General features: G+C 35.9%; 3 protein-coding genes across 15 annotated transcripts in view; 2 read left to right on the top strand and 1 right to left on the bottom strand.

Moving 5' to 3' along the window:
• The window catches only part of MED21 (mediator complex subunit 21), a 1,150,573-nt gene that overhangs the window by 604,817 nt on the left and 532,647 nt on the right, over positions 1-13,109 (bottom strand). The window lies entirely within an intron of this gene.
• The window catches only part of BHLHE41 (basic helix-loop-helix family member e41), a 348,201-nt gene that overhangs the window by 22,553 nt on the left and 312,539 nt on the right, over positions 1-13,109 (top strand). The gene's annotated exons all lie outside the window — the stretch shown is intronic.
• ITPR2 (inositol 1,4,5-trisphosphate receptor type 2) overlaps positions 1-13,109 on the top strand; it is a 495,967-nt gene that overhangs the window by 388,160 nt on the left and 94,698 nt on the right. For both annotated transcript variants that reach the window (XM_050746648.1, XM_050746649.1), the window contains 3 exons: positions 2,109-2,216; positions 6,450-6,642; positions 9,439-9,564. In XM_050746648.1, coding sequence (XP_050602605.1) covers positions 2,109-2,216; positions 6,450-6,642; positions 9,439-9,564 — 427 coding nt within the window. The remainder of the gene's footprint in view (positions 1-2,108; positions 2,217-6,449; positions 6,643-9,438; positions 9,565-13,109) is intronic.

The following is a 13,109-nucleotide window of genomic DNA, read 5'->3' as shown; positions in this document are numbered from 1 at the left end:
CAAATGACATTTCCCTGTCCTCATTTGGTTGGACTTACCTGCCGCATTTAACGCAGATAATCACTCCCTCCCTCTTGAAATTATTTCTTCCCTTGGCTGCAATACACCTGGCTGCGTGGGGTTTTGTTCCTACCTTGCTTAACCAACTTTCTTAGTCTAATTTGCTGGTGTCTTTTCTCTTACTAACCTATATTGGAGTTCCATGGAGCTCCTTTCTCTGTCTAAGCTCACTTTTAGGTGATCTCACTAAGGCTCATGATTTTAAGTATCAGCCATATACTGACGACCCCTCCATGCACAGCTCCAGCCCTGACTTCTGCCCAGAATTCCTGACAAACAAATCCAACAGCCCACTCCTCATCTAAAGCTTCACATGTCCACAACCAAAGTCCTGATTTTATCCTGCTAAATGTACTCCTCCTCCATTTTTTCTTAGTAAATGGCAAACAAATCCAATAGCCCACTCCTCATCTAAAGCTTCACATGTCCACAAAGTCCTGATTTTATCCTGCTAAATGTACTCCTCCTACATTTTTTCTTAGTAAATGACATTTCTAAACTATTAATTGATCAGGTCAATAACTTTGGAATCATCCTTAATTCTCTTTCTTTCATGCCCCAGATCCAATCAGTAAAGAAATCATGCCAGTTTTGCCTTCAAGAACTGGCCACTTCTTAAAACATGCTGAGGTACCTAAATGATTACAGTAATTTTATGCTTTCAAACTCATTGAGATTTTTAGAAACCCCTATAAGTCACAACAAGTTTCATGACTATGGTTTGTAGTAAAAATGTGTATAATTCAAATTTAGTTCAAAAAAACATAAATAGAAAATAGGAAATGGTTTTTTTGAGTGATTGATTAATGACCCTGAAAACCAATTCTGAAATAACAATTTTCAAAATGATTTGCTCTAGAGCAACATCAGTGTAATGAATATTTAGCTTACCAAATTATCACTTATAAGGATAATGTTCATTTGGTTTTCTAGGTTCTGAATTATTATTTAAAATTCATCTCCATGATTATAATCACAGTTTGTATTAAGATCTCATGAATCATAGGAAAACTTATCGCTCTATAATGTTGATAAAATACTGGCTCTACCATTTTCTAGCTATGTTATCACAAACAAGTTCCTCACACTCTCCGTGCTTCAGTTTCCTCATCTGTCAATGGCAATAATAAAGAGTGCCTACCACTGAATTTCTTAGTAGGTTCAAGTAAGATCATGTACTTGAAGTACTTAGAATTAGTACCTGGCATGGAGTTGGAGGCAGGCACTGTGCTAGGAATGAGAGAGTTCTGTGGTACAGTCTTTGTTAGTAGAAGCCCTCAGGAAATTCAAGCATTAATAGGATATTTGATAAGTGAAAGACATTGCAAGATTTCAGGAATTGCTCGAGACAACCATAAAAGAGACATCTGAAGGCAACATGTATTACTAATGTACACAGTGAGAGAACTAGCCAGCAAATGCTGTAGACATTCAAATGAGAGAGAAAGATGACTTCCACCACCAGCAGTTTAAAATAATTTATGGTGAAATTTTTGCTTTTTTAAATGCCCAATTTCAATGACAATAAAATCAAGATCTATACCCAGAAAACACTAATTTTGGCTTACAAACGTGCAGAAACATAGGACTTTATACCAACTACTAATGTAGAGCTTAGATAACATGCTATAAGAGAAACTCTTCTGAAATACAGATACCTATTTATGTGTGTGTAGGAAAAACACACATTTATATTGTCCCCACTACTCACTGATTTATTGCACTGTTGATCACTTTGTTTTTGTGTGTATGTAGTTTAAATTTACTATAGACAGTATCAATTACGTATCACTGGGAACATTTCTTCTTCCTGGTACAATCATATATTTACTGAAGACATAAAGTTAATCAACAAATATTAATGGCTGATCATTGTGATTTCATTATCTCTGCCTTTCAAATACAGACATGCTTTCCTGAAGTGTAACTAATTGTCCTTAACCCTAGGACTGTGAAGCTATGTGTACAAGTAGACAAAGTTATTTCAAAGTTCGACCCCAGGAAAGGGTAAAAAAGGACCTAAAACCTTTATCTTTTCCCCGCTCTAGTTGGCCCGCCACAATAAACTGTTGCAGCAGATGCTCAAACCAGGATCGGATCCAGATGAAGGAGATGAAGCCTTAAAGTATTATGCCAACCACACTGCACAGATTGAGGTAACCATCTATTATTTATTGAAAGGGACCAACTGTGAAAAGTTATGCTTACTTTCTATTTTAGACCATTTTCATATTTTTTTCTAGAGCAATGATGCAGAATTGAGTGGTTTAAACTGAAAAATGAATAGTAAAAGGATGAGTGAGGAGTGATGTATAGGAAAATGAGGTGTACATCTTTCGAAGTTGTCTTTTTACTAAGACTATATGTAAGATTTCTTTTGTAATTAATAGATTTTTTTAACCATAGAAGCAATTAATCATTGCAGAGCAATAGTGTTTGAGAGATGGTATTATTATAATAGAAGCCTTCATTCAGGAAAAGGTTTCTTTTTAAAAATTGTGGAAGGCTTATTAAAATAGAGATCTCCAACAATTCACAAGTGGAGTAAACATGAAAGAAACTAATACAGTTTTCATATTGATACCATAGCCTTGGAAAGGTTTAACAGTTTCCATTTTCAGTATGCAGCAATTGACCTCCCCCGACCCTCATAAATGAGACATTATTTAATGGTTGGTGGCAGTTCAGGAGGTGTGGGTCAAAATGGACTTGTCATTATGTGTTCTGAGACCCATCTGGCTGACATTTACTAGCTATGGTATCATTTTGACACTGGCTGGCAGAGCTAATCAGGCAGAAGTGAGCAGAGTAGTTGACACTTGTCACTCCTATAATTTACGTTTATACATTCATTCATTTTGGCAGATATTTTTTACTTCTCAGCAGAGTGCATAATGGGCATCACTGTGTTCACTCTCGGGATATATAACCCCTACACTGTATTGTTTACTGTTGCCAAACCTTTGTGTCACAGAAATGGATACCTTGCTCACATTTGTAAACATTAATAGTACCACAACTTTGGTGTTGGACTTGACTTAGTGGAACCCATGAGCTGGACTAGCAGGAAAAAAATTTCTGTACAAGTAGAAATAGGTCATCAAACCATGACATTCTTAAAGAAGATCCCAGAAGTCAAAGTACCAAGCTAGGAGATCAGAAGAGACCAGGGAATAGGAAATAGAGTGAGCAGGCCATGGAGAGAAGTTTGGTTAATGTCTGTGAAAGATGGGAGCTGTTGTTTGATGTTGTTTTATTGATTCCAGCAGTGAGGAGAGATTTAGCTATAAATACACACATTCAGCAAATATTTACTGAGCACTTACTCTCTACCAGTTCACACATATAGAAGATCATTCTGTGTCATAATATATAAACAAAGGGCCAAGGAAATGTAGAGAAAATAATAATTAGTGGTGCCTGAGCAATTTCAGGATAGATTTCACTGAGAAGTTACCTTTAAGAATGTATTAAAGATTGAGTATGAGTTTCTCCTTCAGAAAGGGGATTTCAGAAGGAAGAAAGTAAGTGAAGGGAAGGTAAAAAACACAGGAAGGAGATGACTATTTTCAAAAGATCAATCTGGTTGCTGTTTGGAGACAAGACTGGAAAAGAGAGTGGGATCGAAAACACACATAGATCAGATAGAAAGATATTATAATGGTAAATGTGAGAGATGATGATATCGAAGATGGCTGGACTGGAAAATACATATATATAGATACATGCATGTACATATCTATATAGTGATATATATAGAGAGAGTAAATACACACATATACATATACATATTGACAGGGCTTGAAGTTGAATTGCACATGTTAGGAGAATGGTGTGCAAAAGGATGTCCTCGGGCTACTCATTTGAATAAATGAGCAAAAGTTGGTGCCATGTATGAGAATGCTAGGAGAGAGTGAAGTTTGGTAGCTAAAAGGTAGAAGAAGATTATTTGTTCATTATTGGATAGATTGAATTCGAGGTGACTTTCAGTCATCCATGGAGTTCGATATACAAGTCCAGGTTTCAAAGGAGTGGTCCAGGCTGATGAACTCATTGATCAGTTCTCATGTTCACCCAAAGCCAGCTCACATGACCTACTCAGAGAGGCCTTCTTCCCTTCTCCAGGCATTCATTAATTTCATCTCACTGTGTATGCTTCCACAGCAGTTTGGTTATTCTGTTAGTTTAATATTTATCACATTGGAATATTACTAGCTTCATATATGTAACTTCTCCTTTACTTGAGGCAGGGACTGGTCTTGGTCATCTTTGTATTTCCAAAACTGAACCCTGTGCCTTGAACGTAACCACAACAATTCATGTTATTGAGAATAATAGTTTGTCTGCAAGTTATAGACTTAAAGACCCTGGGAATAGGAAGAGCCTCGTGTCTAATCACCCATCTAAGAAGATATTGCCCTGTAATAATCTGCTTCTGCTTTAAATTCTTCCTGCCATAGAGTTCTCACTACATCACAAGGAAACTGATCTGATTTTGAATGACTCTAATAATTAGAAACTTTTTTTTTAAATAAAGAATTAACATTAGCCCATTTTAATATTTACTTTCAGAACATTTTTCCCCCTCAACATGATAGCTTGATTCTAACATCTGAAGAGCCATCATGATTACTAAACTACAAGCTCTTACCCATTGGGGTTCGTGTTGTTTTTTCTCCAACATGCCTCACCTAAAGACTGAATAAGCATTTGTTGAATAAATGTATTGAAAAATTATCCATCTCTGGTTTTTTGCAGTTAACACACCTCCATTTCCTTCAGTAATCCCTCCAGTTTGTCCATGCTGTTTGCAAAATGTGGCAACTGTAATCAAACGTAACATTTCATAAAAGGACTGAAGAACTTGGCTTATAATAATCTAGACATGATTTCTTTGATGCACCCTGAGATTTTTAAAATAATATTTGACACTATTGGATCAAGTAAAGCTTTTTTTCCCCATATGGTTGCCTGTCATACCAAATGTGTCCAATTATTTTGTACAATTGATTTTAGTAACCTATATCCAGGAATTTTCATTTACCTTACTAAATTTCATGTAGTTTGCTTTATGACAGTATTCTAGTATGTAATTGAATATATCACATATCATTTAGGATACCTTCAGTTACAAGTTTAATAGAATACCACACTGACAATTGTTTAGACAGTAAAATTTTATCTGATGGGAAATCTGGAGTACCAGCAGTTCTATAATTGATTCAGTGACTCAGTGATGTCTTAAAATATGCAAACTCTTCACATATTTATACTAGGTTCCTTATCATGCTGACACTATCTCACCTCATGGTTGCAAAATGGCTGCTAGAGTTCCAAGCATCATGCCCTTAGACCCTTTTGTTCTAAGCAAGAAGAAAGATGATACAGGCAAACCAAAGAAACAAAAACAAACAAACAAAAAACTTTTGTTTTTGTGTATTTGGTTTTCATTTTTGTTTTTGTTGTTGTTGTTGCTGTTGTTGTTTTGTGTGTCTCTTATGGCTCTCTGCCTTTACCAACAAGCAAAATCTCTCCTGGAAGCCCTTTCGGGAGATTTCTCTTTATGCCTCACTTTCTAGAGGTACAGCCCATGACCACCACCACACCAGTCAGTAGCAAAGGGAACAGAATTACTCTTTTGGGTTAAGCCAATCCTTATTCATTCCTGAGAACTGGGCACTGTACGTAAATGTGAACCTTGAAATTTAGGCTTCATGAACCCTTGTTACATAGTAAAGCTATATGAAAATAATCAGCCTTTTTTTTTTTTTTAGTCTAAAGTTAAACAGTCACAAATAACAAATAAGGGAGGCTCAAAATTATGAGTATTTAAATATGGGTATATGTTTACATGGATGTTGTACCTACAAAAATATGTTTTGCCATGAGTAAGAGAACATTTTAATGATATAAAGCACTTTTCTCTGTAGAGTTCAGACACATAATGTTGAATATGTCATTTGTTACCCGAAAGCCCCTTTTAGGACAAAGAGGCTAAGAACAAGATACAAATAGTATAAATGCTATATTTAAGCCTACCCAGCCAGTCACTTTCTAATTAAGACTGTCTTCGTTTTAGGATGTACTTCACAAAAATAAAAATGGGTGGCAGAAGTATAATGCTAACCCAGAAAGAATAAAAGGTTTTTATTTTTTGTTATTTTAAACAAAGTATAGTGTTTTTCATATATTAGTCAATTAATTTCTCTTTTTTAAGAGAAAAATGCAAAGTAGTATAGTAAAAAGGGTTCTTTCAGATATTTCAAGTTGGCATATTTTTTCACAACTGAGTTCATAAAACATCATCTTCAAACTCATTTTAAAAACAAAAGCAAGTCTAAGGCTGAGGTGTCCAAAAGGCTAAAAACAATGCAAATTAATGTTTTCAGATTGTCCGGCATGATAGGACCATGGAACAAATAGTTTTTCCTGTCCCCAATATATGTGAATACCTCACTCGAGAATCCAAGTGCCGTGTGTTCAATACAACTGAAAGGGATGAACAAGGAAGTAAAGTGAATGACTTTTTCCAGCAAACAGAAGATCTCTACAATGAAATGAAGTGGCAAAAGAAAATCAGGAGTAAGTACAGTAAACTGAAATGGTTAGTTTTGTGCGTAGTGGTAGATAATTTGGTACTTTGGGACACATGATGCAGCTCATTTAAATTGTTTTTTAATTTCTTGCCAGTCTGACACACTGAAATCACTTTCAGGCTTAAGGGTGTCCGCTTAGTCTACCACTGGAGCCAAGACACCTGCAGCTTAAGGAAAACAGAAAGCCCTAACTAATTACATCAACTCTTCATGATGATCCCATTTTTTTAATAAATATTATGAAATGCAGGGTTGCAGCTGTACGTTTTCAAATGTTGAACAGCTGCAGGTTTGAAGCCCGTGAGTGGGCCCTGACTGGCCTATCAGTGAATAGGATTGAGAGACATCAGCTCCTGCACACTCTTCCTCTATTGTCCTGAGATTGAGGGGATTGTTTCATGTTTTGCTGAGAGTAAGTCTTTCTTTGAACATATCTTTACCTCCCCTCACCAAACAAGCTGTACATGTCATGACACTTGTATTTAAATAGAGCAATGTTATAATATTCCAGTTAAAAAATCAGTTTAGTACAGTTCCCATGACTTATCTCTTAGGTCCCAAGTCTATTAGGAAACACTGACTTTTAAAATTTAAAATTTTAGAATTTTTAAATAAACTTTAGTTTATTTTCCAAGATAAGGGATCTCATGAGTTTTTCACAAAAGTCAATGGGGGAAACTCTTGAGTAGGTCTTTTTCAGTCCCTTGGAGTTTTCTAGACAAACAGGATATGTTCTCAATACTTCTATTCAACAGTATTTCATTATGCTAGTTTTCAGGAACTTTAGTAGGTATGATTTATGAATTCGAGTGGTACTTGAGAAATATCATCTTTAGGTATAGGGGTGTGGTATGCATTTTCAGGCTTTTAAAACAGAATGTTTTTTTAAAAATCAAAATTATTCTCCCTTAGCAATTTACCATGTAGAGCCTTATGGAATTCAGTGAAAATTTTGGGTGTCTAAAATACATATGAAGACACAATTTCATTTGGAGCATTTTAAAAACATACATTTTCTGGCCAGGCATGGTGGCTCATGCCTGTAAATCCCAACACTTTGGGAGGCTGAGGCAGGCAGATCATGAGGTCAGGAGATTGAGACCATCCTGGCTAACACAGTGAAACCCTGTCTCTACTAAAAATATAAAATATTAACCAGACATGGTGGCGGGCGCCTGTAGTCCCAGCTGCTTGGGGGGCTGAGGCAGAAGAATCACTTGAAATCAGGAGGCAGAGGTTGCAGTGAGCCAAGATTGCACCACTGCACTCCAGCCTGGGCAACAGAGCGAGACTCTGCCTCAGTAAAACAAACAAACAAACAAAAAACAAAACAAAACAAAAAACACATATATTTTCTCCTTGACAACAAAGTGAATACTGGACTAGTGCTTTGGGGGGGTCTGTGCTTTTAAAAAAAATAAGTATTTTGTCATTTCCCAAAAATTAATTCTTAAAATAATTTTCAGTGTACATTTTACTTTAAAATTTGGAAGCAGCTTATTATGAGGCCATAGGCAGAATCTAATTCATTTGGTGGATTCAATAGTGAGGATTTGTTATTACAAATGCATGCATCAACATCTTCTAATTTTGTCTTAATAGTCTACCTTTAAAAACGAGGACTCCTAATTGAGGAATGATGGAGATGCAGATGTTTACAGTTTATGGTACATTAGTCAATTAAATGGCATAGCTAATCATAGCATATTTCAGCATTGGAATGTTCCCTTCCAAGAGAAGGAAAACAAGATGTACTGAAGAGAAGTACAGTTTGTAAGTAGGCAATAGGCACTAGGTTGAAATTCACAGGATTTATCTACGAAGTTTATCATTTCCGTTTGAAAATCAATGTGCCTTTCCCCCTTGATTAACTTAAATTTTTTAATTCTGGTGTTAAGTTTTTAAAAGTTAGAGAGTGAACAAGACCTGTAGGAGCCATGTGAGTGCCCAGGGCAGGCTAGTAAGTTTGGCTCTCATTCAAACTTACATGCATTACAAATCTGTTCAGTTATTTAACAGAGGTGGAAAGAACTAATTTTTGGTTAATGTAAACTGTATTCGATTGATGCATTTAGTAATTCATTTCTGATGACAGACACAGAGTCCTTTGTTGAATATATTCAGCAAAGCCTGTTCCACTTATTAGCAGTTTTTATTGTAGTGCTCATTTTCTTCTGCTGTTTCAAACCCAACAAGTTCTTAGGAAGATTTAAGGTTTAAAATGTAGATAATATTGTAAATCACTAGTTCCCTGTCAGGAGTACTATGTCTCATGATTAGGTTTCATAGTTTCAGCTAACTGTGACTGTGTCATAGGAATTTTCATTAGAAATATATCTGTGCTATGGGTTTGGAGTTTTTTTATTTGACTTTAAGGCATGGGAGTGGGACCAATTTATCAATACTACCAAATTATACAATGAAGTATATCATTTCATTAAAAGGGACCCCAGGCAACTGCTAAACTGCTCTGCAGATAGATTACAGAGAATTATTACAGAATCACCTTTTCTGACCACCTTTAGCGATTACAAAATTCCTCGCCCTTCTGCAGTAGTTTAGGCCTAAACTGGCTGAAGGATGAAAAAAGGAATCAAATTTCACTCCTTTATGGTTCTGATTGTTTTTAATAAACTTACTCAAGTCAAATATTTATTTAAATAGGTTTTTATAATAGTTTACAAAAATGATGCATTTAGTAAAATATTGTTTTGGTAAGCCTCATGTGTTGAAACCAAAATTTATTTTTCTGTTCTGCTCCTTTACGCCTCTCATTTCCTAGATAACCCTGCACTGTTCTGGTTCTCGAGGCACATCTCTCTCTGGGGGAGCATTTCCTTCAACCTGGCTGTGTTCATCAATTTAGCTGTTGCTCTCTTCTACCCATTCGGGGATGATGGAGATGAAGGCAAGTGCTCGTTTTTCCTTAAAAGATAAATATTTTAAAGTTTCCACTTAACTATTTAGATCTTCAAAATAAGAATAGTTTCATTCCTGTTAAATGGATTTTTCTATACTTGTTGGAAGTAGATTATGATAGTAAATAGAATAGGCAGAAAAGTGTGGTCAATAGAATTGTTATTTTTTAAAAAGCTCGTATACACAATTGTTATTAGAGCTATATTATATCTTGGCAAATAAAGCAATGAAAAGATTTGTCATTTCTACCTAATTGTTACGACTCCAAACATTTTTATACTGTATCATCTCAATTATGCAAATGACAGCTCTGTGCCCAAATATTAATTGTTGTTACCTAAATACTGGCATTTATATTTTACTCTCTTTGTTTTCTGTCTTGTCTAAGGTTTCTATAGTGAGCGTACATGTAATCTAGAAATAATTTTTAATTCTATACTAAAGTCAGGGATTCTTAAGATAATTAAATGTGTGTCATCTGAGATTTCAAAAGTGAACAGCATATGACAAGACAATAATAGGAAATAAAGGATACTGAATATGAAACTAATATTATTAAACTAATAATACAGAAGCAAAAATGAGAAAGTATACCATTTTAGGTGAAATTAGAAATATAGGAGAAATATACTGAATCGTGAGACTTTGGGAAGTAAGTTTTGTGTAAGTTTGGTGGAGAGCATGGGAAGTATGTTACAGGTTTGGGCTACAATCTGGTAAATTACTTTGGAATGGGCATGGAAAGAATGGCTTGGAAGAAAAGATAGAGAAATAAGCTAATAATAACCATGCAGTGCTTTTGCCTCTCATCATTTCATGGGATTACTGTGAGAATTTAATGAGATGATGTAGGTAAAGCATTTAGAATAGTACCTGATAAACCTTCAGTAAAGTTCAATGGTGGTGGTTGCTGTTTAAAAGGTACATATTTGTACTACAGAAAGAAGCCTCGAGGAAAGAGAGTATGATAAGAGCAACAGGGATTTCAGCCTATTTCAGAAGAACTGGGGGTGGGCAGGAAAGGAAATGGGAGTCCGAAAGTCATTTGCTCTTTTACAGATTCATTACAGGTAACATAGATATCAAAGTTCTAAACTTTAGCTGTAATCTGAGTAGTCATGAATAACCACTGTTTTTGGAAGGCATACCCAGAATAAAAGAAGAATATTAAGCAATGAAGTGGATGTGTGAGTTAAATTTGGCCATCCATTATAGAGCAACTGCACATTCACCAGGAAGTAAAAATGGCTTTCTCTTCACTATGTTTAGTCTCCTTTAGTGATAAACTCTTAGCATAGAGGAATATAACTCTTGGGAGGAAAGAAGTCCAGCATGAAATGATAAATCAATATCATCTGCACACAGAATGCGGGCAAGATTATAGAGTCCCAGTTAGTAGAAGCATAAAGTCTTAAAAAAGGAAGCAATTCTGGAAATCATCTAATATCAAGCACTCATTTGACAGATGAACAGATGGAAGTCCAGAAAGCCTAAAAAATGGCAGATCTTAGAGTAGAAGGCTAACCCTTTTGTGTCCAATCTAGGATCTTTCTCCATGGATTGGATGTCATTAACAGGCGCCCCTTCTTCATACAGGACCTAATTTCCCTTGAGTTCCATTCCATGATCTCCCTTTCTTGACCACCGGAGCCAATGTATGTAGGCTCTGCTGCCACCTATTGTACATGAAATATAAGAGTGATGGGAAATGCCACCCCTCTGGGCAGTTGCTCTTTACTCATTCAGGAGAAGCAGAACACATGGTATTTGTAACACTTGCCTGGCCAATAATAGTTATAAAAGTAATACTACTAATAATAACAGCAGCGGAGGTTGTTCACCACTTAGACTGGGTCAGGGAAAATGCTAAGCACTTCGCATACATTTCACTTAATCTTCCTGACAAATCTGTATTCTTATGAAGGAAGAATATCCTTATGGATGAAGAAACTGAGGCTGAAGATTTGCCTTGTAATTAGAGTTCAAAAATATGTATTTTTAAATAAGTTCACCAGGTGTTGCTGGTGCAACTGGTCCTTGAAAAAGGACTTGAAATAACAGATTTTCAAAGACATTCTTTACCCATCAATGGTGGGACGGGAGGAGCATTTTCTCTCCTTAATACTTTATATATGTATCCATTTTCTATAATAAACATATTATTTTAATACAAATGTTTTTTAATTTACCCTATATATTTTTAAAGCTCAAAATGTATGAAGTTTATCTTTTTAAAAATAAAATCCAGAAAGCAAAATTGCAAACTTCAATCCAGTTCACATCATGGAGCTCTGCTATCTACCTCATGCAGACTCTATAGTTTCCTGCACAGAACATGCTGCTGCTTACTTCCCTGTTTCTCTCCATCCCTCTGTCTCCCAAGTAGCCTTATGAGATCTTTCTGTTTCCTCTACCTCAGTCCAGCTAAAGTAGATATCCACTCAGAAATCCCTGGGTGGCCTTTACTATTGTGCCTTATTCATTTCTTGGTCCCTTAACTAGACTGTGAACTCTTTGAGGACAAGGACAAGTTTACTAATCTTTGTAATTTTTAAAATACAAAGATGGTAAAATCTTTGTATTTAACAGTGCCTGGCGCATAGTGGCACTCCATCAACAGTTGTTGAAGGAATTGAAATCACCAAATTTCAATTTGAAGGAATTGAAATTGAAAATGAAGAACTCATTTTCTTTAACACAAAGCACTTGGCAGAAAGAAAGAATTACACTACAAATTTTAATATAATTTTAAAAAATCACATGCTATCTTGGTATAAGACATTCCCATGGCATCAATTTTCTCCTAGTTATGGGAGGTATAAGTTTGTTAGTCCCGGAAATAGGACTAACAAACGCAACGCTGGAAGACATGGTGCGCTATCATCAGGTGCAGATGCAGACTTTACTTCTGGAAAAGGACTAGACAGCAGTTAACAGCAGTAACCAAGGTAGAGCCTCAGCTTAGGATATTTAAGTGGATGTGGTGCTTTGAGGGAAGGGAAGGCATGAGCTGCCATTTTGGCAATGTCAAACCCCAAGGTTATGTCTGGGTCATCTGGTTATAGTTCTGGATGAGTTATTTAATTTTATGAGCTCCACGAATAAGGTTAACATTTTGGTCAGGATTAGCTTAGTCTTAATCTGTTGCACACTGCATAGCTATGAATTCTGAGGAAACAGAGCTAAGACTGTTACACACACTTGGCCATCAGAATTGTCTGGAGGAAGAAAGCTCTGTGCTGGTGGTGAAGGTTCTCTGATGCTGGATTTGGTCTAATAGGCTGAACAACTGTTTGCCAGGGCCACTATGAAGTGATTTAGAGATGGGTGAGATTAAAGATGGATGAAAATTCCTTCAAGAAGTGCTTAAAAATGATGGAGACATGTCAGAGAACCCAGGATCCAACTTGAAAGGTCTCCAGGTGGTCAAATATGAGAAAATTTAGAGAAAAAGATTATTGACAGTGACACATTATCTCCCATAGCATAAAATAAGAATCCAGGAGTTCCTGTTGATAGTAGAAAGAGAAAGCT

Source organism: Macaca thibetana, chromosome 11 (assembly GCF_024542745.1).
Source record: "Macaca thibetana thibetana isolate TM-01 chromosome 11, ASM2454274v1, whole genome shotgun sequence".
Classification (NCBI taxonomy): Eukaryota; Metazoa; Chordata; class Mammalia; order Primates; family Cercopithecidae; genus Macaca; species Macaca thibetana.
The sequence above is the reverse complement of the archived record's forward strand: the minus strand, read 5'-3'. Positions and strand labels throughout refer to the sequence as shown.